The following is a 27,000-nucleotide window of genomic DNA, read 5'->3' on the forward strand; positions in this document are numbered from 1 at the left end:
GAACTGAGCAAGTAGCTGAGACAGGATTTCAATACATGTTTTCCTGACTCCGAGGTCAGCACTATGCTATCCACTATGCTGCCTACCTGGATCAGGAAATTTGTATTTTATCATCTAGGCAGCCAGGAGCCACTAAAGGTTTTTGAGCAATATAATAGCATGTATTTTGGCAATTGTTCAAAAGATAGATTGGAGAAGAAAGAGATGGGAAATGAGGAAAAAACAGGTAGAAATATATTGTAATAGTTCAGGTGACAGGTGATAAGGACCATGGTGGCAATGAGAATGGAGAAAAGGGGATGAGGTGTGTAGAAAGAACCAGCAGGATCCAGTGACATTGGATATAATGGAATGAGGGAGAGAGAAGGCTCCAAAGCTTCCAGTTTGTGTAACTGGGAGGACAGTGCTTTCCACAACAGTAAAGTTAGAGGAGCAACAGGTTTGAGAAGGACAGTAAGTTTTCTTTAGTACTTGTTGCATTTGAGGGCCTGAAGAAACATTCAGATAAATAGGACTAATAGCCAGGTGAAGAAGAAGGACCGAAATTCTCAGGGGCACTTACATTTCACTTTCCTTACCTATAAAATGAAAGGGCTAAAAAAAATGAAAGGGCTAGCAAAGATGTTTTTTAACCAGATGTGATTTCATTAGTGATAGATTGCTCCCAGATGAGGAAATTACTATACTAATGCAGACCAGTATCTCCTTTGTTCTTTATTGTCTTAGAGAGTTGCCTGTGGTAGTGAGAGGTTAAGTTACTTGTCATACTGGTCACATATCCAATATATGTCAGAGTCAGGACTTCATTCCAAGACCAGCTCTCTATCCCCCATTGTCAGGCTGCCTCACCTATCAGTCTTTACAGTAACGTAAACACTGAAAAGAACCCAAATGCTAAATGATTATAGTACATAGCTAGAAAAGATAATGAAACTACCTGCCCCTTCTTGACATAGAGGTAGGGATTTTCAGGAGCAAAGTATTGCATATATTATAAGACTAGGAGACTGTATAAATTCTTTTTACTTAGTCTTCATTACAAGGGAAAGTTCAATTTGGGTGGGGAAGGGAGAAAGAGATGTGTTTGATAATGCACAAAGGCATAAATAAAGTATATTTCTTTAAATGAGTTAGACTAAATAATCTCTAAGGTCTTTTGGCGTTCTAAAATCTTATAATCCTTGAAAAAGGTTGGAAGATGAGAAGAGGATTAAGGTCAGGAAATCAGAGACACAGCATGATTTGCCCACTTGCCCAAAGCTTCCTGTAGCTGATCTGACTATTCCCCCTCCATCTTTTTCCGATAAGGAGGATTAATTGTGGTTCCTTTTCTAACACTGTCCTTGTTAATAGATTAGGTACCAACAAAGCCAAGAGCCCCAAGCATGTACTGTGAAGACAAAGGGAACCTGGAGCTCTCTAGCCCCAGCAGTGAAAACCTCCCATCTGATTTACCCACTTAGCAAGGAATCAAATGTTAGAGCCCCTGGAGCTAACAGCTGAGAATGCCAGACTTTCAGATGACCTGCTTGAGGCCCCTTAGCGGCAAGGGTGTTCTGAGCATTTAGCTTCTGTCTGCTTGTATTTTAGTACCCTTCTTTAATTTGGTTTAAACATTCTGTTAATTGACAGCCCAATAAGTCCCTCACTGCTGGAGCATTCAGATACACATTTTGAATGCATGAGACACCTGCAGCCCTCCCAACCTCCAATCACCTCCCATCATTTCATTTGTGACCTTTAAAGTTGTCAGATGAGCCTACCATCTTTTTTTTTAATTTTTTCCCTGGGTGCTTCATTCTGCATTGGGTGCATTTTGGGGTCCCAGAAGCATAATCAAGCAGCACATTAATCAAGTTAGCTTCCCAGGTGCCTTCATTTCAACGTCTTTTGTAGTTCTTTGCTGTCTAGTACAACGTGCATTTAGAAACAAGGATCACACTACCCTTGCAGAATACATTTTGTTCTGATATCAGACCTGGTGACTTAAGCATGTTTTGATGAAAGAAACCAGCTCTGCTTTGGTACTTTCTGTATAGCATATGTACCTTTGGTGTGATCACATAAAAGTTTCATGCTTTGTTGGGGTGTAGAATGGAGGTAGCATGAATTTGTTGATCAACTCATTTGTGCTCTGTTATTTGGAAATCATTGTTCCTAAGAAGCTCTCCAATATAACCTTGACTATGAGAGCAAAGAAGAAAGCCCGTCCATGCTTGAGAAAAAAAAAACAAACCATGCATAAGTCAGGTAGAGAAATATTTCCTGAAGAGCTGGACTAAGTGGCTATTTTTACTCGAGCTTTATTTATTTCTCCCCATCAGCTTTCAAGTATGTACATCCCAGTAGTATGGCTGATCTGATGGCCTCTACACCACTGGAAATAAAAATTAAAAATTAAACCTGGTGTTTCAATTCTAAAATAAACACACGAAGATATAAAATCAGAACTACATCAAATAGGATGGTGGTGTGCTTACTCTGAATACTGAGATAATATAGAGTGAATAATTTTTATCATAATTAATTGAATAATAGATGTACACCTTGGAATTTCTTTAAGGTAGTTATCTTAGTGCAAGCAGTTATTTAAAATTGTTAACATTCTGAAGCCAATTAATTTAATGATTTCCTTTTTGTTTTATGAAGCTGAAACATTAATTTAAGGAAGAACTTATCAGGCAATTTTCCCCCCATTGTAGTTGGGCTCAGCAAAACTCATACAACCTTCTTCAAAATAAAACAAAACAAAAATCCAGTGGGTTTAATAAAAATGTATGAGTTTTTGTGTTACAGGGAGAGTAATGTGCCAGCTCAATTAGGTTTCCTCCCTCAGAGCCATTAAAATGACCCTTGGCTGCATAGTTCTTTAGATTTATATTTAGGGTTGTCATCCAAACATTTATGACTGTTTCATGCATCTAATAACTTTTTACAGAAGTGCAGTTTAGCAAAAGATAAGAGTTGTATGAAAATAAAGCAGATTTCTGATTCTATTCCTGGTTTTCTCCATAAGCAGCTGTGTGACTTTGGGTGAATTACTTCAACTTGAAAAATGAAGTTTCCTCATCTGTAAAATGAGAAGGTTGAACTAAGTGACCTCTAAGGACTCTTCCAACTCCAAATCATTGATCCCAAATGAGGGTTGGTAAGAGAAGAACCTTCCTAAATGACTCATAATCTCCTTTTCAGCTCTGAAAAGTCTATGATTCTAACACACACACACACACACACACACACACACACACACATATTTTGGTTTGTACTTATGATTTTATTCACATAGGTGTGGAAATATCATCCAGCCATAAAACTATTCTGTAATTTATACTTTTATTTTATTTTTCACTTATATTGTCAGGTTTATTGGCATATAATTGGGCAAAATGAATCCTAACAATCGCATTAATTTTATCTTCATTGGTGGTAAATTTGACCTTTTCAATTTTGATACTAATAATTTGGTTTTCTTCTTTCTTTTTTATATTTAGTATTTTATTCTCCCCCAATTAATGTAAAACAATTTTTAACATTTGCTTTTAACATTTTTAGTTCTGTTAAGGGCTAAAATTCTAGCTAGTCTGTCTAAAATATCTAATGAGTGGTCGCCAATAAATTATAAGCTTTAGCAAGAGTTAGGCTTTTAAGCATTTATTAAGGAAAACAAGAATTTGGTAAAGAGAGAGAGAAAGGCCTAGATTTCTATCTATTAAAGGGAGAGCACATTTTTAGCTCCCTTCTCCGCCAGCGTCCCCAGGAAAAAGCCCCAGAGTCAGCGCCAGTCTCTTCCTTCCTCCTCCCACTAGTCCGCGTCACTTCCTCCCGCCAAAGAAAAGACTCCTGGTCTTGCCCTCAAAGACCTTCGCTTCATGGGCAGAACTCTTCTACAGTAAGTATCCAGCAGGTGGCATCATTCCAATCATTACAGTTCCAAATTCGCTCCCTTCCTCCCTCTTTGAGAAGGTAAGCAATTTGATAAAGGTTATATATGTGTAGTCATGCAAAACACATTTCTACATTAGTCATATTATAAAAGAAACAAAGATAAAAAATAAACTTCAAGAAAAAGAAAGTAAAAGAATTCTATGCTTCAAACTGTATTCTGACACCATCCGTTCTTTCTATGGGGATGGATAGCATTTTTCATCATAAATCCTTCAGAGATGTCTTGGATCATTATATTGCTGAGGGTAGCTAAGTCATTCTCGGCTGATCATCTTACACTATTGTTACTGTGTACAATGTTCTCCTGTTTCTACTCATTTCATTTCGCATCAGTCCATCTAAGTCTTTCCAAGTTTTTTCCAAGAGCATCCTGCTTATCATTTCTTACAGCACAATAATATTCCATCACAATCATATATGACAACTTGTTCCTCCATTCCCCAATTGATGAGCAGTTTATAATTTTAGATTGTTGCCTATAGCACTGAGAGATTAAGTGACTTGCTAACGGACAACCTACTCGTGTCAGAAGTAGGACTTTCTAGTCTTCCTTACTTGAATATTAGGTAGTATCTATCCACTAAACCAGAACATGAAACTGGTAATGTCAAACTCAAATAGAAATGGCATCACTAATTTGTACATAAGGATCCCTTTGAGCTGCATAATGACTTAGCTGTAAAATGTAATATTATCTGTTTTATTTTATTTTAATTTATTTTGCTATATATTTCCCGAGTACATTTTAATCTAGTTCAGGCCACAGTTGGGAGTGTTGTGGTCTGCTCCTGCAGGCTATGTTTGACACCTCTATACTAAAACATGCTATTTCCCAAAGTCATTTGTATAAAGTAATATTTCTCTCACTGTCCAATTCCAAACATTGGAAGATTTAGGACACACTGAAAAAGAGGCGTCAAACAGACAAGCACTTCTCTGCATTCAGATACTTTCTGATATGTTTATTTTCTCTCTTTCAGAAAAGGTAGACTCTCCTCTTTGTTCCTCTTTGGCATTTATGTGTTAGTCAAATGTAAGAAATGGAAGAAGGTCAAGGGGTTGAAAGGGATTTGGGGGACATTCTTACCAGACCCAATGGGGATTCAACAAATTTTTTACCTTTGACATGATGGGAATGTAAATTAGATATCAGTCAAATGGTGATACAGTTCAGAGATATCTAAAAAATATGTGAAAAGGGTTATAACTTTGTTACCCTCATGATTTAATAAAGCTTCTTAGGTTCATAATATGGTCAAAATGAACCCTCAATACTCCCTAGACAGGTAGTCTAAAACACCTTAAGTGTTTGTTTTATGAAAAACAAGGTTTATTCTGACTATACGTGTGTCTCACTATCCACCTTCCCCAATTCAATATCAAAAGAAAGGAAAACAGAAACTGAGGGGGAAGGGATTTATTTTTTCCTTTGGACAAACAAATGATGAATATCGTTATTCTTCTAAGAAGTTTGAGGGAAATCTCATTTCTTATGCCTAATATATTTATAGTAACCTCATGAGTATTCAAAACACTAGGGTAGTTTGACAAATTGTTCATCTGTGTAGAATGAAGCATTCCTAGAGGGTATTATGTGAAATGTTGACCAGTCTCATAGGAAAAATTCCTTTACAAAATATAGTAGTAGCTGGTTTTACTATTGGGTTTTCTTTTTGACCAAATATGGTAGAAAATGTGTGTGTGTTTAGATCTACTCACATGGAACCTTTTCAATACATTCAACTCTAGTTTCTCTGTAGGAAGAAAGAGATGTAGAGATATGAGTAATCCAAAGTAAGATCTCTCTCTCTCTCTCTTTCATCTCTATCTATGTGTGTGTGTATATATGTATATATGTACATATATATTTGATAGCAAACATTTTTATTTAAAGTTTTGAGTTCCAAATTTTATCCCTCCTTCCTTCCCTCCCCTCACCCCTTCCTGAGGTGGTAAGCAATCAGATACAGGTTATGCATGTGCAATTATGGAAAACATTACCAGAGATACTTTTTTTCTGCAGGGCAATGAGGGTTAAGTGACTTGCCCAAGGTCACACAGCTAGTAAGTGTCAAGTGTCTGAGGCTGGATTTGAACTCAGGTCCTCCTGAATCCAGGGCCAGTGCGTTACCCACTATGCCACATAGCTGCCCCCCAGAGATACTTTTTATAAATAATTTTCTCATATTTGGCTAGGGACTTTTTGGAGGTAGGATTATATTTCTATTTAAATTGGGGAATTTTTGAAGTTTCAGAAATTCAAAACACAGAAAACAATAATAAAGCTGTATAGTGAAAATTATCTTTGAGAAAGGCCAAAAAACCCATCCAGCTATCTCAGTTCTTGATTGCTTGACTTCATAGCATGCAGGGACAGAAAGTGTTACCTCTATATTGATGATATAAAGCAGTCGATTAAACCCCTCTCCTTGCCCCATGCAAAGGTATCTAATTATTTTTCTGGATTCATACCTTCTATGAGGACAGAAGTGGAAATAAAAGTATTTTAGTTTAAAAGATATTTCATTGTAGTTTTTACTAAATTGTAAGTTTAATGAAGGAAGGAAAAAAAGAATAAACCAAGTTAGTCATGTGAACAAAAGAGTTAAAGAAGCCTGAGTACATTGTGTACAAGAATACAAAATATTTTTAAATGTAGCTTTTATGTTAGAGGCCTTCATTTGATAGAAAGGGTATATTGAGCAATTTCTTACCTCTTTGACTTTTAGCCCCCATTCAGAAAATCTAGGAAGCTCACCAATATCAGAGTGTATTCATACCAATTCCCCTAGCAAGTATACAGTCCTCAAAAGTAACAACAAGAAGAATAGCAATTATTGGGGCAGCTAGGTGGCACAGTGGATAAAGCACTGGCCCTGGATTCAGGAGTACCTGAGTTTAAATCCGGCCTCAGGCACTTGACACTTACTAGCTGTGTGACCCTGGGCAAGTCACTTAACCCCAATTGCCTTACCAAAAAAAAAAAAAAAAAGAATAGTAATTATTGTTATTATGATAGCTAAATTTATATAGAACTTACTATGTGCCAGCTACTGTGCTGAACACTTTATAGTTATTATCACATTTGATCCTCACAGCAACCCTGGAAAATACATGCTATTATTATCCCAATTTTACAGATGAGGAAACTGAAGTTAAGTGACTTGCCCAAGGTCAGTTAGAGTAAGTGTCTGAAACCAGATTTGAACTCATCTTCCTGAATATAGACCCTTTGCTTTATCCACTGTGCCACTAAATAAAGAAGGAAAGTTTTATTGTCAGGTTAAAAAATAGAGTTCTCAAAAGAGCTCATGGAAAATAGATACTTCCCAGTGAGCTACACTGTCCCCACAGGATCTGTTCCAAAGGGTGGGGATTTCTAGCAAGTGTCACCTTGTAGACTCTCTCCATCGTTCCTGACACTGCTTCTCTTGCAATTTGGCACGCTTCCTTAAAGGCAATGACCGGTCATTTCTCCATGGTGTCTCCTGAAATGCTGAGCAACATTATTTTTTCAGTTCTGGCTTCTTTGACCAGAGAAATTTTTATCTGTCGACAGGTGCCGTACTATCACTGAAGGGGTGAATGCTCCCAAGCACAGTTCTCTCTGTGCCACACCTCATTGTTGTGACATCAGATTGGGGTGAGTACAGTAGAGGAGCTTTTCCCTTGTTTAATTGCTCCTACTAGCCCTTGGCCTCCCAAGTAATCTCCAAATGGATCTCAGTGACTGGGAATTTTAGTGACTTTAATCATGATTCAATCATGACTAAAAGCCCTGATGCCTCTCAGGCACCCAGTTAGTTGCCTCCTATGCAAGTGAGTACTCCTTATTCAATTTTCTTTTATTTGTCTCTCAAGTACCAAAGAACTAGGATACGTTATTCAAATTACCATAGGATGTTACTTTTCACAGATCTCATCCCATGATCCTTAGGTACCCCCCCTTTCAGGACAGTGGGCAGAAAAGTAAGAACATATCTTGTACTGGCTACAGAAGTATGTGGGAAATGTCAGAAACCAGATGACCTGTGTTTGAATCTGGCCTTTGCCAATTATGACCTGTATGACCTTGGACAAGCCACTTAAATGCCTTGGGACTCATCTTCCTTATCTTTAAAATGAAGAGTTTGGACTAAAATGGCTTTTAAGGTTCTTTCCAGCTGTGTAACCATGATTCCATGAAATAAATACTCACTGGGAAAGGTAATACCATTGTTATCACTGATATTTTAATGTGAAAAATAATTTGAAAACAAATTTTAACAAGTGGGAAGAGCAGGTGCACATGGGGGACAGATTGAAAGTAAGGGAGTTTGGGTAAGCCAAAGATAAATTCTGGCTATCTCATTAGGGCTGACCCAGAAAGAGGAGGCAATAGTCAACTGGAACCATCTCACTCAAAAAGGGCATCTGGTCATCTTATTATACCAACTTTGTCCATGTGCCGTTGCCACCATCCATGTTACATGACTTCAGAATGCCTTTGAATCTTTTCTACTCTTATGTAAGCATCCCTTGTCTTGCCTTGCTTTCCCATTCAGCAGCTATTAAGTGTCTCTAGAGAGAATTAGAGAGGCTGTTACAACAGGACAACATCTCTTTCTAGGTCATTACTTGAGAAAGTTCCTAAGAACAAACTTCCTCTTTGACCAGTAGTTAAAATGAGTTAGTCCTTGAAAAGTGAGCAATATTTAGCAAAGAGAGTTAGTGAATACACATGATTTCTTGCAGCATCACATGACTCTGGAAGTTATTAGGGAGTGAGGAAAGGACACTCCCTGATATAGCCATTTAATCTCTGGTGACCCTTCTGTGCTCATCTCACAAAGTGAGATGTAACATTTAATCTAAGGAAAGCAGTAAAATGTGATGCTTAGAGCATGTGGAGTGACTTACAGGTCATCTTAACCTACTTTCTTATAAAGATTAAAAAAATAAACCCTGCAGCATTGATTTGGTATCTTTAGGTCAGCTATCCTTTATGTTAGAGGGGCAGGGGAAAGTGGATGCCAAAGGATACAGGCTATAATTCAAGAAGGTGATACAACTAAGGTCAGTCAAGACAGAATGATGTGTGAGATCATATGAGAAATATCACTGGATTCCTTTGGGAGTCATAAGGGCACCTTAATTCTTGTCCTTGCCAAACATCCCGTAATAGTACACTAGGCTTTTATTTATTATCACAGTCAAATTGGACTTCCACTCTTTGGTCAACCCATCATTGAAGGGTGTCAGTCAAAGCTTATGTAGTCAACAAAGTGACCTCAAAAAAAAAAAAAAGGAGGTTGTCAAAAAGAAGCCACTCCAAGAAAATTCCCCATTTGAGCTAAGACCATTTATTATTCCCCAGTTACCTAAATGATCAGATGGAGAGTGACTCAAATAACTCCAACACCTTGAGCCACTTTCCCAACTTACACAGCGGGTTGAATAGATTAGGTTATCCCTGAGTCCATATGGACTCAGAAATCATACCTCACAAGCCTCTGCCAATATGTTTACCTTTTTGATTCAGAGAGAAGAAAATGAATTAAAACAAAAGAATTTAATGAAATATTATAGTACAGAAAAATAACAATCAAACATTTCTCCCATAAATGTGATGCACATTCCATCATTAGGAATAGCAGCCACACGTAGGAGTATGTATAGAGAGGCTGGGCCCATCCTTAGGAAATGCATGTAGCCAGCACTCCCTTAGGGAGCGGCACACACATGGGCCATGTGAGCTCCTGCTACTCCGAGACTACCAGTGTCTACTGTGCTATCATCCCATCGTCCACGCCTGGCCTGCTGCTTGCAAATCTAGCCCTCTGTGTAGTCTTCGCTGAGGGTTGCTCCCTGCTGGTCTCATGGTCCACTTGTCTTTGCTCTGTTGGCCCCACAGTCAATGCTGGTCACTACTAGATATGGTCCCACCATACAGAAGATTGTTTTCAGCTCTGGCTTCAGCCGGAGTCCTCAGTCCCCCATTAGACTGGGAGCTCCTTGAAGGCAGGGTTGTTGTTGTTGCTGCTGCTGCTGCTGCTGTTGTTTTGGCCTTTTTTGGTATCCCTAGCGCTTAGTAGAGTGCCTGGCACATAGTGGGCAGTTAATAAATGCTAATTGACTGAGGCACTAAATCTTCCCAGGAGAAAAATCACTAGGTTCAGAGCCACAGGGGTCTGGCTTCAGATCCTGCTTCTGACATTGACCAAATGTGCAATATGAGTAAATCATTTAAGGACTCTCCTCTATTTAAAAAAAAAAAAAAGCTGGATTAGCTGGCCTCTGGGGTTCCTTTCAGACCTAGATCAATGAACCAGATAGGAGGTGGAATTCTGCATGGCATTGTTATTTTAAAGCGCAGATGCTGTCTTTTTTTCTTTTTCTTTTTTTTAAAGCACAGAGGCTTTTTTTTTTTTCCTGCAGATCTTTTAGAAAGACAAAAGTCTTAACACTCTTAGTCTTTGGACTAGGAAAAACAAAAATTGAACAACAAACAAACTCTCTCAGGTTTTTCTCCAGTATGGGTCATTTCTGTTTCCTAAAGTCTTATCTGGAATGGACATTTCACTGGCAGGAGATAACTTGCCCCAGGTGTATAAAGGTTTTTATAACTTAGAGCACACCAAGCTAATTTATACCCTCAGGCTTAAATCTGTTTTGTTTTGTTTCCTTATTTAAACTCAACTTCCTGGCCATCAAGGAAAACCTCTCAACTAGAGGCTTCACTCAGACAAGGGTAGAAATCTTTTGTAAGGAAAGTCTTCCTTAATTTCTCAAAGGTATCTCATGCCCCCAAACCCATCTACAATGTGTGAGGGGGAAAAGGAGTTGCTAAAGAAATCCCATGATGTCTTGGGGATCTTACCGTTTTCAGTCTTTTCAGCAATCACAAAATGTTTTGATTTCTCAGGCAAATGATAGGAAGGGGAAAAGACCTGGGAATCTATGCTATTCTCACCCCTCCCTTTTAATATGTTTATGTGGGTGGCCAAAATCTTTTCAAGTCTCAAGCATTTGCTTAAAAAATTATAAATATTTACTAAATAATTTAAAAATAGCAATTTTAAAAAATTCTAGGAAAAAAATTGGACCACCTTTCAAAATTAAGTGTTTTGGATTAGTCTAAGTTCAAATAGAAACTCTAGTAATTGGAAACTGTGTATCTCTTTTGAATTTTCTTCCCAAATTAGCCATGTATAGCAATAGGAGTAGAGCTTCTATTGGAGAACACTTTAGCATAATAATTCAGCATTTAACAGAGGCTAGATGCATGTAATAAGTGCTTAATAAATATCGGTTGAATTGAATTATTTTGAATTGAAGGCGGCGGTACAGGGTTTAAGGTTTAATTAAGGTTTAGGGTTTAAGGGTGTGAATTATTTTTCTTTTCTTTTCTTTTTGGTAGAGCAATGAGGGTTAAGTGACTTGCCCAAGGTCACACAGCTAGTAAGTGTCAAGTGTCTGAGGCTGGACTTGAACTCAGGTCCTCCTGAATCCAGGGTTGGTGCTTTATCCACTGTGACACCTAGCTGCCCTCAAGGGTGTGAATTCTTAATGGGATGTAGTCTGTCTTAAATGACTGCTCTCGTTCTTTTAACATATTTATTAAATGACTCCTATACACTTGTCACTGTGCTAGGAACTGAGGATAAATAGACAAATAGAATGGTCCTTACTCTCAAGGAGCTTATGGGTAGCAGCAGGGGTGGTCTAGTTCTGATAACAACACTAGCAATGGAAAAAGCAGGGAGGAAAGAGAAGTGGGATGAGCAGTTCCAAGAAGCAGGAGACATTCTCGCTTCCATGGATCCATGATCCCATTGGTGTGGCTGTGGGAGAGGTCTTTTCAATATTTTCTATGTCTCCCACCCTTGTATCCAAATATCTGGAAAGCAACTGGGATGGCTGTCAATAGGATGGGATAGAAATTGTCATTGTATTCTCACAACCATAGTGGTGAATTGTTATGGGGGTTGGGAAGCTAGCCCATTAGCTAAAGTATGAATACACTTCAAGAAGTAAGAGAGATAAGCCCATTAGACATGGCTGCTGCCTGATCTGTGCCAAGGGACAGAAATGATTCCAGAAGTCCTCTCATTCAAGCCTTCACTCAAGCTTTCCCTACCCCCAAAGAGAACTTTCCATTGTCAGGTGGTGACCCAATCCAGGCACCCCATGACCATGTATAAAAGCTATGGCCTTAATCGAACCTCAGACACTTGACACTTACTAGCTGTGTGACCCTGGGCAAGTCACTTAACCCCAATTGCCTCACCAAAACCAAAACCAAAACAAACAAAAAATAGCACTTTGGGACAGCTAGGTGGTGCAGTAGAGCACTGGCCCCCCCTCCCCGACTCAGGAGGACCTGAGTTCACATCCAGCCTCAGACACTTGACACTTACTAGCTGTGTGACCCTGGGCAAGTCTTTTAAACGCAATTGCCTCACACACACACACACACACACACACACACACACAAAACCCCAAAAACAAACAAACAAAAAAAGGCTATGGCTTTTCTCCTATTCAAAGAGATAGGTGTCTCAGAGAACCATGTCTCTGAACCATCTCCCCATGAAGTCCTTGGACTTCTCTCTTGGTCTTTCTCTAGCACCTAAATAAAATATTATTTTATTCTAAATGAATCTGTGTGTGAATGGGTGTAATTATTTTTTTATTTTATTCTATTTTATTTTTTGAGGGTATAATTCTTTCTTTTTTCTTTCTTTTTTTGGGGGTGGGGGGTGGGGCAATGAGGGTTAAGTGACTTGCCCAGGGTTACACAGCTAGTAAGCGTCAAGTGTCTGAGGCTGGATTTGAACTCAGGTCTTCCCGAATCCAGGGCCAGTGCTTTATCCTCTGAGCCACCTAGCTGCCCCCGGCATAATTCTTTAAAGAGGAATACCTAAGGGCCCCCACTACCACCCATTTCCCCTGTGACATGAATGATATGGAAAATGATGCTTCCCCTCTTCCCTCTTTCTGAAAGGAGAGCAAAAATCTTATGAGCAAGAAATGAGCAAAATGCTTTGGAGAGTTTGGTTTGTGTTGTATTGTGACTATGCAAGAGGATAGTATGAATGTACAGGACCCACACAGAGACAATGCAGCAAAGACTGCAGTTGTCTTTGTTTGCCAAGAAGGATGATGATGAGACTTCTCTTCCCTTCCTTTCTTTTCCCTTTTTTTCTCTCTTCCTGGGGAGAATGAGTATTCAGTTCCAAAGGTTTTCTTTTTGTTTGTTTGTTTCTTCAAGTCCATATTTTACATTTCTGGTCACCTAGTTTCTACTTACTAATATTAAGATAAAAGTGTAATTAGCCTAAGCATTTGTGGTCTGTATTTCTTTTGCTTATTCAAGGGCAGTAGAGAGGGGGAATGTGGTCACTTATACAGAGGGCACAAAAGAGATTCTCTTTCTCTTTTCTAAATCATTGGGATTTCCCCAGACAGGGGCTAAAACAAAGCAAAGATATTTTATTGATGATTATTTTTATAACTTTCCACAAACATGGAAAATATGAAGCCACGTGAATTCAGACTTATGGATTACTCCTGGACATAACTGAGCTAAACCATTATGTTGGGGAAAAGAGGGTTGGTAAGAAGGAATTTTCTTTTTAATATCCTAAAAAGTCACTTTTCTTATTCTCCAATGGCAGATTAAAATGTACTCTTCCACTGATGATGACGCTATGTACTTTCAATTGCAATTGTGCCATTTGGTAGGATTTGCTTCATTGTTTTCAGAAAATGTATATTGTAGTGAAATCTGACTATCTCTTGGGAGCTGTTGTAGCCAAACAAAAATAGTTGGTATCAATCAGTCAACTAACAAATTAATCATGAGATACAATGGCTCCAGAATTGGATAAGAGGAGGACAGTGGACTGGATTGAGTAGTCCTTAAATTGTGTAGTGCTTTTAGTGATCCCCAACTTTTCTTTGTTTAGGATGAAAGTTTAGTGCTTTTTTTGTCCATTTTCTTTCCATGATGCCATATGCTATGAATCATGGAACAGCATGTTTTCCACTACATAGGCATTTCTAGTTGTGAGACATAATTATTAATAATCAATATCTTGGGGGACCCAATGATCTCCCCTCCTTTCTTAGTCCTTTCTTCTACCCCATTCAAGGTCTAAGTCCCTTGAAAGTAAGATTCATCTGGGTCATACCAGACCCAAGCTAATAAAGGAGTCTTGGGTGGAAACAGGTCCTTTTGTCTAGCTAGCCCAAGAATATTACTGATGAGTTTAAACCACACCTAGGTGGAAAATCCCTTGCGGGAACAAGGCAGAGAGAGGGTCTTACAATCTTTCTGAGATGTCATCTTCCCCAAAAGATGAGTGACCTGAGTCACAACTCCCCAGATTTCATTTTAATATAACCCATCTCCAATCATGTCAACCAATTAGATTTGAATGATGCTAACCAATTAAATTTGATTGCTGTGTGATGGACCTCCTATAACTAGAAGGGTATATGAACCCAGACCCAACTGTGAGCAATGGATCTTTGGTCTGAGAGAGACAGCCATAGACCTCATTTTACTAATAACCCATCAGCCTTATTAATAAAATGATTAAATTACCCAGAAACTATGTCTCGCATATTTTTAATTTTCATGTAGTTAAACAGACATTCTTCATTTACTTTTTAAACTACGTACATTATTAGGGCATTATTTTTGAGGAGACTTTGTATTTTTTGAAGGCTCCATCACAGACTTCACCACCTATAGCAATATACTCTCCCATTTGGACTTGCAGGATATCCCCTCTAGGAGAGTGAAAATGTATTGTATCCCCAGTGCTTTAGCATAATACCTGGTCTGTTGGTTGATTGATACTAGCCATTTTTGTTTTGACACAACTCCCAATAAATATCCAAATTTTACTACAAGTGTATGTTTCCTGAAAGCAAATAAGCAAACCCCACCAAATGGCACAGTTATAACAGAGAACACGCATATGTCGTTATAGACGTCGTCATCACCATGATCACCATCCTCATAGCTAGCATTTATAGGGTATTGACAATATGCCAGGCACTGTGTTAAACACTTTACAAATATTATCTCATTTTATTCTTAGAACACCTTGGGAGCTAGGTGCTATCATCACTTTCTATTTTTGTAGTTTTAATGATTAAGAGAAAAAATGGCTACTTTCACTTTAATAGTATTGTGCCAACATTGTCCATTTTAATTAATCTGAGTTTTATTGCTTCTCAGTGTTGACTTTACTTTCACTATTGTAATCGTGTATTTTGTTCTTTTGGCTCTGTTTTCTTCACTTTGCATTACTTCACACAGTTCTCCCCAGGTTTCTCTGAATCCTTCATATTCATTATTCCTTGTGGTAGAGTCAATACTTCATTACAAAAATCACAGACCCAACTTTGAAAATTCAAAGGGTTTTCAAAGAAAATCTAGTCCAATTCACACAAACAAAACAAAACAAAAACTTCTATATAACACACCAGATGACCTAGTTTTTGCCTGAAGGCCTCCAATGAGGTCATCTCTACTATCTCCCAAGACCCTTACAATAGCTCTCTGATTGTTAAGAAATATTTGCTTACATCAAGTCTAAATTGAACTTTTTTTTACAACTTTCTCCTATTGCTCCTAGTTTTGTCCTGTGGTACCCAACAGGGTATGACAAGATATAAAAATGCCAAGAGAAAATAGGAAATTCTCAACCTTTAAGGATTGCCTTTCAAAACAAAGGGGGGGGGGGCGGAGCCAAGATGGCGGAGGAGAGGCTGTGACTCCCACAAGCTCCAGATAAACCCATCCATTCACACCCAAATAATGCGGTAAAAATCAAAACCCAGAAGAGCCTAATGCACATAAGAACAGAGTGAGACTGTTTCTCCGCAAAAGAGGGCAATTCTGATCACCTACTGATCAGGCTGAACAGCTCAGCACGCAGTCCGGACCCAGCTAGGGACACTGCTTCCAGCACATGTCAGAGTCTTCAGCACCAGCAGCTTCTGAGGCTCCGATCACGGACTGGTGAGGGGGTTCGGAGGTAGGCCGGGGTGAAGTGGAGGCAGTATCTGCTGGAGTTGGGGCAAAGCGCCCTGGGTCTGAACCAGTGGGCTGAATCGAGTGGTGGTGGCCCAGTGGGGGAGGGGTAAAAGCACGCCAAGCTTCCGACCATAGAGAATCAGAGCTCAATCAGACTCCTGTTTCCGGGTCAAAGAGAAAGCGGCTGTGATTACTCACAAGCCAGGCAGGCTGAGAAGAAGCCCAATCACCCCCTGGGCCACGCTGTAGCACGAACAGTGTGTCCTGGAAGCAGCGCTACACTTTAAGGAGCAAAAAGCCAAGAAACAGTAAGCCAGGATGAGTAGGCAGAGAAAGCAGAAGACCATCGAAAACTTCTTTGGGGGAAAGATAGACCACAATACATCCTCAGAAGAAGAAGAAAATAATAGGGTCAAAGCTCCAACATCCAAAGCTTCCAAGAAAAATATGAACTGGTCTCAGGCCATGGAAGCTCTCAAAAGGGACTTTGAAGAGAAAGTAGGAGAGATAGAACGAAGATGTAGAGAAAGAGAGGAAGGAATGGAAAGAGAAATGAGAGCAATGCAGGAGAGTCATGAGAAAAAAGTCAACAGTTTGAAAAGCCAAATGGAAAAGGAGATTAAAAAACTGTCTGCTGAAAATAATTGCCTAAGAATTAGGATTGAACAAATGGAAACTAGTGAGCTTATGAGAAACCAAGACACAGTAAAGCAAATCCAATTGAATGAAAAAATAGAGGGCAATGTGAAATATCTCCTTGGAAAAACAGCTGACCTAGAAAATAAATCTAGGAGAGATAATTTGAAAATCATTGGACTACCTGAAAACCATGACCAAAACAAGAGTTTAGACACCATCCTCCAAGAGATTGTGAGGGAAAATTGCCCTGATATTCTAGAAGCAGAAGCTAAAATAGAAATTGAAAGAATCCACCGATCACCTCCTGAAAGAGATCCCAAAAGGAAAACCTCCAGGAATATTATAGCCAAATTCCAGAACTCCCAGGTCAAGGAGAAAATATTGCAAGCAGCTAGAAAAAAGGAATTTAAATACTGTGGAGCTCCAATAAGGATAAAGCAAGATCTAGCAGCTTCTACATTAAAGGACCGGAGGGCATGGAATATGATATTCCAGAGGGCAAAGGAACTGGGACTACAGCCAAAAATCACGTACCCAGCAAAACTAAGCATCATCTTTCAGAGGCAAACATGAAACTTCAAGGAGAAAGAAGACTTTCAGGCATTTGTTATGAAAAGACCTGAACTGAATAGAAAATTTGACCTTCAAATACAAGACCCTGGAGAAGCATAAAAAGATAAACAGGAAAAAGACTTCATGAGGGATATTAAAAGATCAAACTGTTAACATTCCTATATGGGAAGATAATACAGAGGACACAGGTCTGAACTGAATATGAAGGGAAGTTATGTTTTGTTCTTTGTGGGGTCTCTTATGTATGGGGCCGGATTTGGGCTTGGGGCCTCCTGGGTCCAGGGCTGGTACATTGTCCACTGTGCCACCTAACTAACCCATAATGACATCCTTAAAATAGGGTTGAGGTGTAGAAGAAATAGACTGGGGGAGGGGGAAGGGAGAGATGGTCTGGGGAGAGGTAGTTCACATGAAGGAAACAAGAAAAAAGCTTATGGAGGGGAGGGGAAGAGGGGGAAGGAATTGGGGAGTGATTGAACCTTAATATCATCAGAATTGACTCAAAGAAGGACTAACATACATACTCAAGTGGGTATAGTAATATATTTTGCCCTGAGGGAGGGGAGGGAGATAAGGGGGGGGGGGAGGGGAAGGAGATAAGGGGGGGGGAGGGGAAGGAGGGAAGGGCAGATTCTGGGAGAGAGTAGTAAAAAGCAAAATACTTTCAAGGAAGGTGAAGACGTTCTGCATAACGGCACAAGTATGAAATATTGAATTGCTTGATTTCATAGGGAGGGTTGAGGAGAGAGGGAGGAAGAAAATTTGGAACATAGAATTAGCTCAAAGACCTTAAACTCATCAGAGTTGGCTCATGGAGGGAATGACATTCACACCCAGTTGGGAGGAGTAATCTATTTAACCTTACAGGAAAGTATGAGGGGAAGAGGATAAGGAAGGAAGGGTGAAAAAAAAGGGAGTGCAGAGTAGGAGAGGGGACAGTCAGAAGTAAAATACTTTTGAGGAGGAATAGTTTAAAAGAAGATGGAAAATAGAGTAAATATCATGGGAAGGGAATAGGATGGAGGGAAATAGTTATGATGACTTTGCTGGGCTAATACAAAGAAAATTCTTTGTCAAGTTTAAGGTACATTATTTAGGGTATGATGATCAGGATACTATTAGAAAAACCTGGAAAGACCTACATGAACTGAAGCAGAGTGAAATGCACTGTATACAAAATAACAGCAATAGTGTAAAATGATCTGCTGGGAAGCATGTGGTTATTTTCAGCAAGGCAATGGTCCAATATAACCCTGAAGGACTATGAAAATGGCAACCCATCTACAGAGAAAGAAGTGATAGTATCTGAAATAGATGGAAACACATTTTTTTTCTTTTCTTTTCTTTTTTGGTGAGGCAATTGGGGTTGGGTGGCTTGCCCGGGGTCATGTGGCTGGTGGGTGTTGGGTGTGTGGGGCCGGATTTGGGCTCAGGTGCTCCTGGCTCCAGGGCCGGTGCTCTGTCCGCTGCACCACCTAGCTGCCCATGGAAACACATTTTTTAAAAAAAATGTTTTTTCTCTTTGACAATTCCTCAGTCTGAAGTTTTGGGAGTTTTTTGACTGTTTTTTTCTCACAACCTAGCTAATGTGGGAATGTTTTCCATGACTAGTCATGTATAATTTATTTTGAAATGCTTGAGTTCTAGAGGGTGGGGGTGGGAATAGAGGAGGAAGAGAAGTTGGAACAATTGTTTTTTAAAAATTGATGTTAAAATTTGTTTTTACATATATTTTGGAAAATAAAATTCTATTCTAAGAGTAAAAAACAAAAACAAAAACAAAAACAAAAAACAAAAACAAAGGGGGGTTGCCTTTCTCGCTTCCCGGCCATCTTGGCAGCCGGTCTGTGGCTGAGGGTCCTCCCACACCGCAGGCAGGAAGATGGTGGCCGCAAAGAAGATGAAAAAGTCGCTGGAGTCCGTCAACTCGAGGCTCCAGCTGGTGGTGAAAAGCGGCAAATATGTGCTAGGCTACAAACAGACCCTGAAAATGATCAGACAAGGCAAAGCCAAATTGGTCATCTTGGCCAACAACTGCCCAGCCTTGAGGAAATCAAAGATTGAATATTATGCTATGTTGGCCAAAACTGGTGTACATCACTACAGTGGCAACAACACTGAATTGGGTACAGCATGTGGGAAGTACTACAGAGTTTGTACACTGGCTATCATTGATCCAGGTGATTCTGATATCATTAGAAGCATGCCAGAACAGACTAGTGAAAAGTAAACTGTACAAAAGTATTCTTTAATAAACTGGCCAAAGCTTGTTTTAAAAAAAAAAACAAAAAACAAAAAAAACAAAGGGGGTTAGTAACATAATACAATCATGATATATTAAGACTTTTTTTTAAAAAAAAGTGTATTAAAATACAATCCGCCAATCCTGATCCAGAGATGATTCCAACTTCATCATTAAAATGGCTTTTAAAAAATTGGACTTCAGAATGCCTAAGAAGTCTCTAAAACAAAGGTCTGTAGATGTGATACTGCAAAGAGTCATCCAGATTTCTAATCATTTGGGGGGAACTGACTAGGATTTTAAAAAAATGAGTGGCAGGGTGGCTAGGTGGTGCAGTGGATAAAGCACTGGCCCTGGATTCAGGAGTACCTGAGTTCAAATCCGGCCTCAGACACTTGACACTTACTAGTTGTGTGACTCTGGGCAAGTCACTTAACCCCCATTGCCCAGTAAAAAAAAAAAAAATGAGTAGCATTCAAGATTCTCTACAGTTTAAGTTTTCCTTGACAAAACAAGAATCTTTTTTGTTTTTCAATGATTCAAACATGTATTGTTAAAACAAAATGTTTGATTAAAATTATCTAATAACTGTGCTATACTATATTCTTCCCACCATCTCCCTCCTGCTTGAGGACTGTTCCTAACCCTTAAAATATTCACATATATACCTTTCAGGGCAGAGATTTTTATAGGAAAGCTTAATAAAAAGGAGCATTTCCATCTTATTGAGAAATTTTAGGAAAATTCCAAACTCTAGTTAGTTCCCTATGGCTTCTTGGCAACTTCACTGTATGCTTTGTTAAATAGTAGTCCTTGGGGCAAAGTGATTTAACTATTTGGCTCACCAACAGGTTTTAAGAGCACTCATGACTGGCAAGGGAATACAACAGCTAATATAGCGTGTTTTGCTAGAAAAATAATAAGGCCAAAGCATTGCCAGCTACATCTATTCAAACTGCTTCTAATAATTAATATGAAGGAAACAGGAAATGAATACCTTTTCCTTATCAATCCAATTAGCATTTTATCTATGAGGAAACATCATTTTCCAGAAGTCACACAGACAACTGAAATAGGTTGTCATAGAAATAACCATAAAAATGTGGTCTTGGGCCTAAACATCTCAGGCTTGTGGATTGAGGAAGTGTTTAATTAGGGATGAAATACAGAATAAAATGTGTTGCAGCCTAAAATGGTAAAGTTTCTAACTAGGCAACTTAGCTTTTAATTGGATTATGATCTTCCAAAATAAGAGTCACTGAAGAAATCTAGCCAAAAATGCATTTCTTTATAGCTAAAACCACCATGTTTGAATCATTCACAAATGTTCATCTAACAGATGTCAATTGCAACAATTTTGAGTTTTGGCTACTACAAAGAATTGATTATATTTGGTCTTTTACTAGGACAGTTCAGTAAGTATTGTCAAAATACCCAAATATACAGAATAATTGTTTTTTATGTGTCTTACTCAAATCTCCCAAAATATCCACTGCAAATGACATACATACGTATATAAGAAAATAATTGGACTCTCTTTTGATTTTTTGAAATAAGTTTAAATGTTTGAGAGTGGGAAGAAAACAGTCCAATTAGCAGCAGAAGGACTTTGCTCATTGACAATTCAATGGTGGAATAGTCATCCAGTTTTATTTTTTAAAATTTTTTGGACACAATTTCCTTCCTTACATGAAAAGGAGGGTGAGAAGAAAAGGTGTAATTTAGCCTTGATTCAGGATTAGTCTTCAGCCCATCTGGAACATACATATTCTTTCAAGTGTACTAAATTGTATCAGATAGATTTGTGTTGGACTATTACCCACTAATTCAGATGAACAAATGCAGTTTGCTCAGGATCATGAAATTGTACTCATGCTTTTTTCCAAGAGATAAAGGTGATAATAGCTTTAATTGTAATTTGCAGTTGGCTAAAGTAATGTTACCAACAGATAGACACACACTTTTATGTCTGTATGTGTGTATGTATGTATGTATGTATATCGTTTAATTGTCATCCCCTCTCCCTATTAAGGGGCATTTGACAAGGAAAGGTACCTGTCTTGGAACCCTGTCTGCCCCTCTACTCCTGCATCCATTCACCTAGGCAGCTGTTGTCATCACCTCCAGGTCTCCAGGCCATGCTCACTCAAGAATCTCCCACTAGGATGAGATGGCAGAGTACCTCCTTTATCAGGGGTCCTTTCCTTGTTCTTGGTACCTGCTCACCTACCTGCCTTCAGTAAACAAGTTCAGTTCCTGGGGATCTTCTGGTTTGTGGAATATTTGCTTGGCCCTTTGACGTCCTAGTTCATGGTTTCTAGATCTCTTGGATATCTCTGTTCTCTACTTTGTCTTTTCAATTTGTTTGCTTCCTGGCTTGAGTCCTTCTCCATTCCTCTTTGTTTCCTGTTTACTTTGGGCTTTCTCAGTCCCAAATATCTCCTTGGCAAGCTGGACCTGTTGTCACTCACAAATGGGCATGATAGTGTTGTTCAGTTTAATAAGTGGAAGCTTTGTTGTTTTTTTTTTTCTTAACACACCATCTAAAAGAAATCTTCTCAAATTCATTTTAGGAACTGATACCTCCAACTCTTCTGTAAATGCGTCTCTAAACAAAACAATTCTGCTTGGCTGTTAGGGCTTGTGGTCTGTTGAAATGTGTAAATGTCTTTTACCTTTTGCTGTTTTATTTGTTTTCAGGAAAATGGGAACTGTAACTAGAGGGCAAAACGCACATTTCAGTAATGCATAAAAGGAGAACAATTTATTCCCACAATGGCTATGGAAAACACTCTGTTACCCAATGTCTATAAACAGGCCCTATTTCACAGTTCTAATTAATTAACTTTATTAACTTGGAGCAGAAAGGAAGCAACTTAAACAAGGAAATAAAAAGCAGGGGACCTCTCCATATAACTGCTTTTTTAACTGAAGGCAAAAAACCTTATAGTGTATTTTATAATGCAAAATATATAAACAGCAACAACCTATCGCCAAATTAACTCATAGTGCATCATAAGTTTAAATGAGAAACCACACAACACAACTTTTTTCCTTTAGTGCAAGAAGTTTATTTTCTTTGATGAGAAATTAACAGAGCAGCAATGCCCCAATTTTTATGTAAAATGTTTTGTTTTGTTTGATTTAGTTTGGTGAGGCAGTTGGGGTCAAGTGATTTGCCCAGGGTCACCCAGCTAGTAAGTGTCAAGTGTCTGAGGCCATATTTGAACTCAGGTCCTCCTGACTCCAGGGCCAGTGCTCTATCCACTGCGCCACCTAGCTGCCCCTGTAAAATGGTTTTTAAAAGAAAACCTATTTATTAAAAACTGTTTGTAAAAGTTATTGATGGTCATATAGTTTATAAAACCTGCAATATTGTTAGCTCATGACATAAAAAAATGTAGTTGGGAAATTACAAAATGATAATTTTGTACCACAGCCATGATTGAAAGCTAAAAAAAAAGTCTTCTAGAACAGATATAAAATTACAGCAGCAAAAATTTGGTATAAGATATATTCATTTTATATAAATGCTTCTGTATTGTATACAAGCTTAAATCACATAGTCTTCATATATTATATAGTTGAAATGGACTTCATATGCCTTACTGTTCTGAGGAATCTAATCAACCTGAATTCAGCAATGATTATAATGTATCTATTAGTCATTTTACATGTCTTTTTCATATTTCTGATGCTGCAGTGAAAGAATGCAGATCATAACTATGAAAAGAACTTAGACTTATATAAATACAAACATACATGTGTGTATACAGCAAGAGCTGAGTTCTGAGATTCGTCATTCATTGAACTAGACACAGAGAGCAAACCAAATACGATTATTTGGACCCGCAGGCATATCATGTATTTTCTTTAAGAAAACCTTGTTGAATAGTCATCCACCTGTTCACTAGAATATTATATATAATTCAATCTCTCTTTCCAACTATAGTATAACAGATTGTCAACAAAAAGGCGTTAAGCCCATTATCGTTTTGCAAAGGTCTCAAACATGCAGCAAAAGCATTGCAAGTATGAATTTTAGATAAAGTTGTGGTATACTTTAAAATGCATAACTATATAATGCCAGTTATACAAAAGTAAGGCATTTTAAAAAGTGTTGCAGCCAAGCATAGTATGGAAATATATTTTGCTTAATCATTTTTTTTTCATCTGAATTCATAAAGCTCTAAGTCTTGCCAGCAGGGCCTCTACTTCAGGAAGTGATTCAGTTTTAGAAATGGAGCCAAGAGGCTCTGTTTCCTTTTCTTTGGTGCCTTCTACTTTACAGGTTTCCTTCTTCCCAATATCCTTGATCCTCATTATGGATGAATGAGTGTCTTGATTATAATTAAGTTCCTTGGCAATAGGAGTCCTGGTTGAATTGCAGTGGAGTTTGTGGTAGGAATGGGGCCCTTCCACCAGTTGCTTCTTCTGGTTCTCTATAATTAAGGAGGAAAGAAACATAAAACTTAATAATTTTGGAAAGAATTACTAAGAACTGTACAAATCTTCAAAAATAGTCTCAAAGCTGTTCTCATTGAACAAGCCACACACACACACACACACACACACACACACACACACACACACACTCATAGACAAAGGTGAAAGATGGATACTTGCATCAGATAAAAGGTCTTTTTTTAAGTCCACTAAAATAGGATTATATATACATATGTATATATGTACATATTATATATATATATATATATATATAAAAATGGAAAACCACTTCATTAGAATTATTTTTTCTTAGTGTTTGTTTTAGTAATAGTTAAAAAAATGCCTTAGAAGTTGAAAATTTAACTGAAGTCATTTGAATTCCTTTGACAGATAATAGATATGGCAGGTATGGTGTTAAAATCTGAAAGCATAATCAACAATTTTTTGTCACTACTTAATTGTAAAAGAAAATCTATTTTCTCTCCTATTTGATAAATTACTAGTAAGTGAGAGTGATCTTGACTTATCACACCATCATTAGGAATCTGTTATGGTATCTAATGATGAAACAGCTGGAGCTGATTGACTTTTCCAAAGAGTACTAGACAGATCAGATTACTACCCCCCTCAAAATTAAGTGACTTCAAATCTTATAGTCTTGTGAGGGAGTCTTCTCAAAAGTCGGGAACTTAAAAAAGAGGCAAACTCAATATTCATGTAACCTTGAACAAGGTTTGAAAATGGCTTCAACAAACTTGACATGACATTTAAAGTTTTTTGGTTATTCGGTGAAAGATGTTCCATTATCCCAATAGTAATGACTTTGGAGCACAGGCAGTCACTCATGACAGTGTGTTTTATGTGAGTGCTGAAAATTCCAACCGAAAACAGCTTGTACATTAAAAGGTGGCTGCTGAAGATATTTACTGCACTGTCATTTCCTGACCAGGGGCGCCTAGTGATGGATGAGTATTTTACACACTTTCTTGGACAATCTCAACGAATTTCAGAAGTATGATCACCTTTTAGATGTTGGAAGAAAATAAATACCCTTTTCCTATCTTCTTCTATATCAGGTGGACAATTGTTACTCAAAAATCAAAATCTAATAGAGCAGTGATTTTCCCTTGGGGCAGTTATGCTCTATCAGTTTATATGGCACAAACTATGCTTGTGAAAGCAACAATACAGAAATAGTATTCATGACCCTTCTCACAACCAAGTTTTCAGGTCCAAAGAAAATATATGTACAACTTAACATAAAAGGCTTAGTAGCTCAAACTATATGGAATAGGGGGAAGGTACAGAATTAGGAGTCAGAAGACCTAGGTTAATCCTAGCTTTGCTACTTACTGTAACAAATTGTGACTTCAGGCAAAATTATTTTAACCTCTAGAGGCCAGAGTTTTCTCAAATGTAAAATAAAGGTATTAAAAGAGTTGATCTTTCAGGTCACTTCCAATTTCAAAGTCCTATGATCCTATAATTAACTCATGACTGTTTGGTCACCTTGATGCTATTTTATGAGTGTTGATCAAATTTTTGTTGGCAACACTATCATAGATGTGCAGGAAGGACAGGCATTGGACCTGCTGTTTCTTCCCTACAGAAAACTCCATGAGGAAACTAAATTTAACAATGTAAGTTGCTACCTTCTCTGCAACTTATAGACTTAGTGAGTTGCCTTGAGCACTTATAAATTACTTAGAGGTGTGTATCTAGGGACATTTGATGTGTCAAAGGTGAATCCAGATCTTCTTGGCTTTGAAGATGCCTCTCTATCTACTACACCCCTGGAAAAAATTTAACAAGTCCATTCTGCTATTTGGAATCTCTGGCAAAATGTTTGACGGGGAAGATGAGGGTAAAGGTACTGACTAAAATGTCTGGATAATTTGTAATGATCATCCCTATCTGTCATTTTTAGCATGAAAAACTAAGAGTTGCCTATACATAAAGAAATAAGTTAATAACCTCTATTAAAATGTGATGACAACCATTACACATGCTTTAATTTAATCTCTTATAAAATCAAACTGCCTTGATCCACAGATTGAATGCTCATTTTGACCAGGGCTCTTTTGAGAACCTATTTGTATAATTAGCAAAATCTTATACTTTTTCTAACTTTTAAAAATAACGCATCTAACAGGAAAAACATACAACTCATGAGATTAGACAGGCCAGGGTTCAGTAGAATCCTGAAGTATGATGGTCCCCATGGGGGTAGGTGGGTGGGAAGGAGGTGGAGTTGGTGTTTTCCCTTCCAGTTCAGTTGACAAACCACAAAAAACAATGGGCAGATAACAAAAGCAACCAGGTGTCAATCTTTTAAACTGATTGCAAAACCATGTCCATGCCCTATTTTCCCTTTACAAATTGTGAAAAGTTATACCTGATAGGTTAGATTGGCTAAAGACTGGTCATGCCCTGATGCCCTTACAAAATTCAGGTTTGCCAGACCTACAGCATTAGAAGATGGTAGCAGGTTTGTGGAGTGTGTTCTTACATCTCTACCAAAGGTCAGCAGAGCCAGGTGGGCATTTTCTCTTTTCTTCCCTTATCAATCATAGAATTGTGCAACTGAACTACTAGTCTGGTAGGAAGTTCTAGTAAGGAGGAGAGAGATACACACAGAATCTGTGACAAGAAGTAGTTTCAAGTAGTTTGACCACTGGCAGAAGAGAAGAGAGCTGACCAAGGCTCTATGAGAGAACAAGCATTTAGTTCCTAGGAAGCAGCCCCTAGTAGAGTGTAAGGGGCTAAAATTCTAGCTATACTGTCTAAATATCTAATGAGTGGTCGCTAATAAATTATAAGATTTAGCAAGAGTTAGACTTTTAAGCATTTATTAAGGAGAATAAGAATTTGGTAAAGAGGGAAAGGCCTAGATTCATCTATTAAAGGGAGAGCACATTTCTAGCTCCACTCTCCACCAGCGTCCTGATGAAAAGAGAGTGAGTGCACCAGCCTCGCCCCCTCTTCCTTCCACAAGCACTTCCTGACCCCAAAGAGCCGCATGTCTTGCCCTCAGGCGCCTTCTCCTCATGGCGGAGCTTTGCTACAGTAAGTCTCCAGCAGGTGGCGTCATTCCAATCATTACAAGAGAGACTCTACCCAA

The 27,000-nt window shown here is 38.4% G+C and overlaps 2 protein-coding genes across 2 annotated transcripts in view; one reads left to right on the forward strand and one right to left on the reverse strand.

Annotated features, from left to right (window-relative positions):
* The first annotated feature begins 19,073 nt into the window (after nucleotides 1-19,073).
* LOC122745461 (60S ribosomal protein L30-like) lies at nucleotides 19,074-19,495 on the forward strand. Its single transcript, XM_043990786.1, has one exon. It carries the CDS (start codon nucleotides 19,074-19,076, stop codon nucleotides 19,419-19,421), a length of 348 nt encoding a protein of 115 aa, XP_043846721.1. The 3' UTR covers nucleotides 19,422-19,495.
* Nucleotides 19,496-22,497: 3,002 nt separating this feature from the next.
* Nucleotides 22,498-27,000, reverse strand: part of DIAPH3 (diaphanous related formin 3) — a 449,127-nt gene continuing 444,624 nt past the window's right edge. Inside the window, 1 exon segment of the mRNA XM_043995139.1 lies at nucleotides 22,498-23,875. Coding sequence (XP_043851074.1) covers nucleotides 23,613-23,875 — 263 coding nt within the window. The 3' untranslated portion in view covers nucleotides 22,498-23,612.

Source organism: Dromiciops gliroides, chromosome 3 (genome assembly GCF_019393635.1).
Source record: "Dromiciops gliroides isolate mDroGli1 chromosome 3, mDroGli1.pri, whole genome shotgun sequence".
Classification (NCBI taxonomy): Eukaryota; Metazoa; Chordata; class Mammalia; order Microbiotheria; family Microbiotheriidae; genus Dromiciops; species Dromiciops gliroides.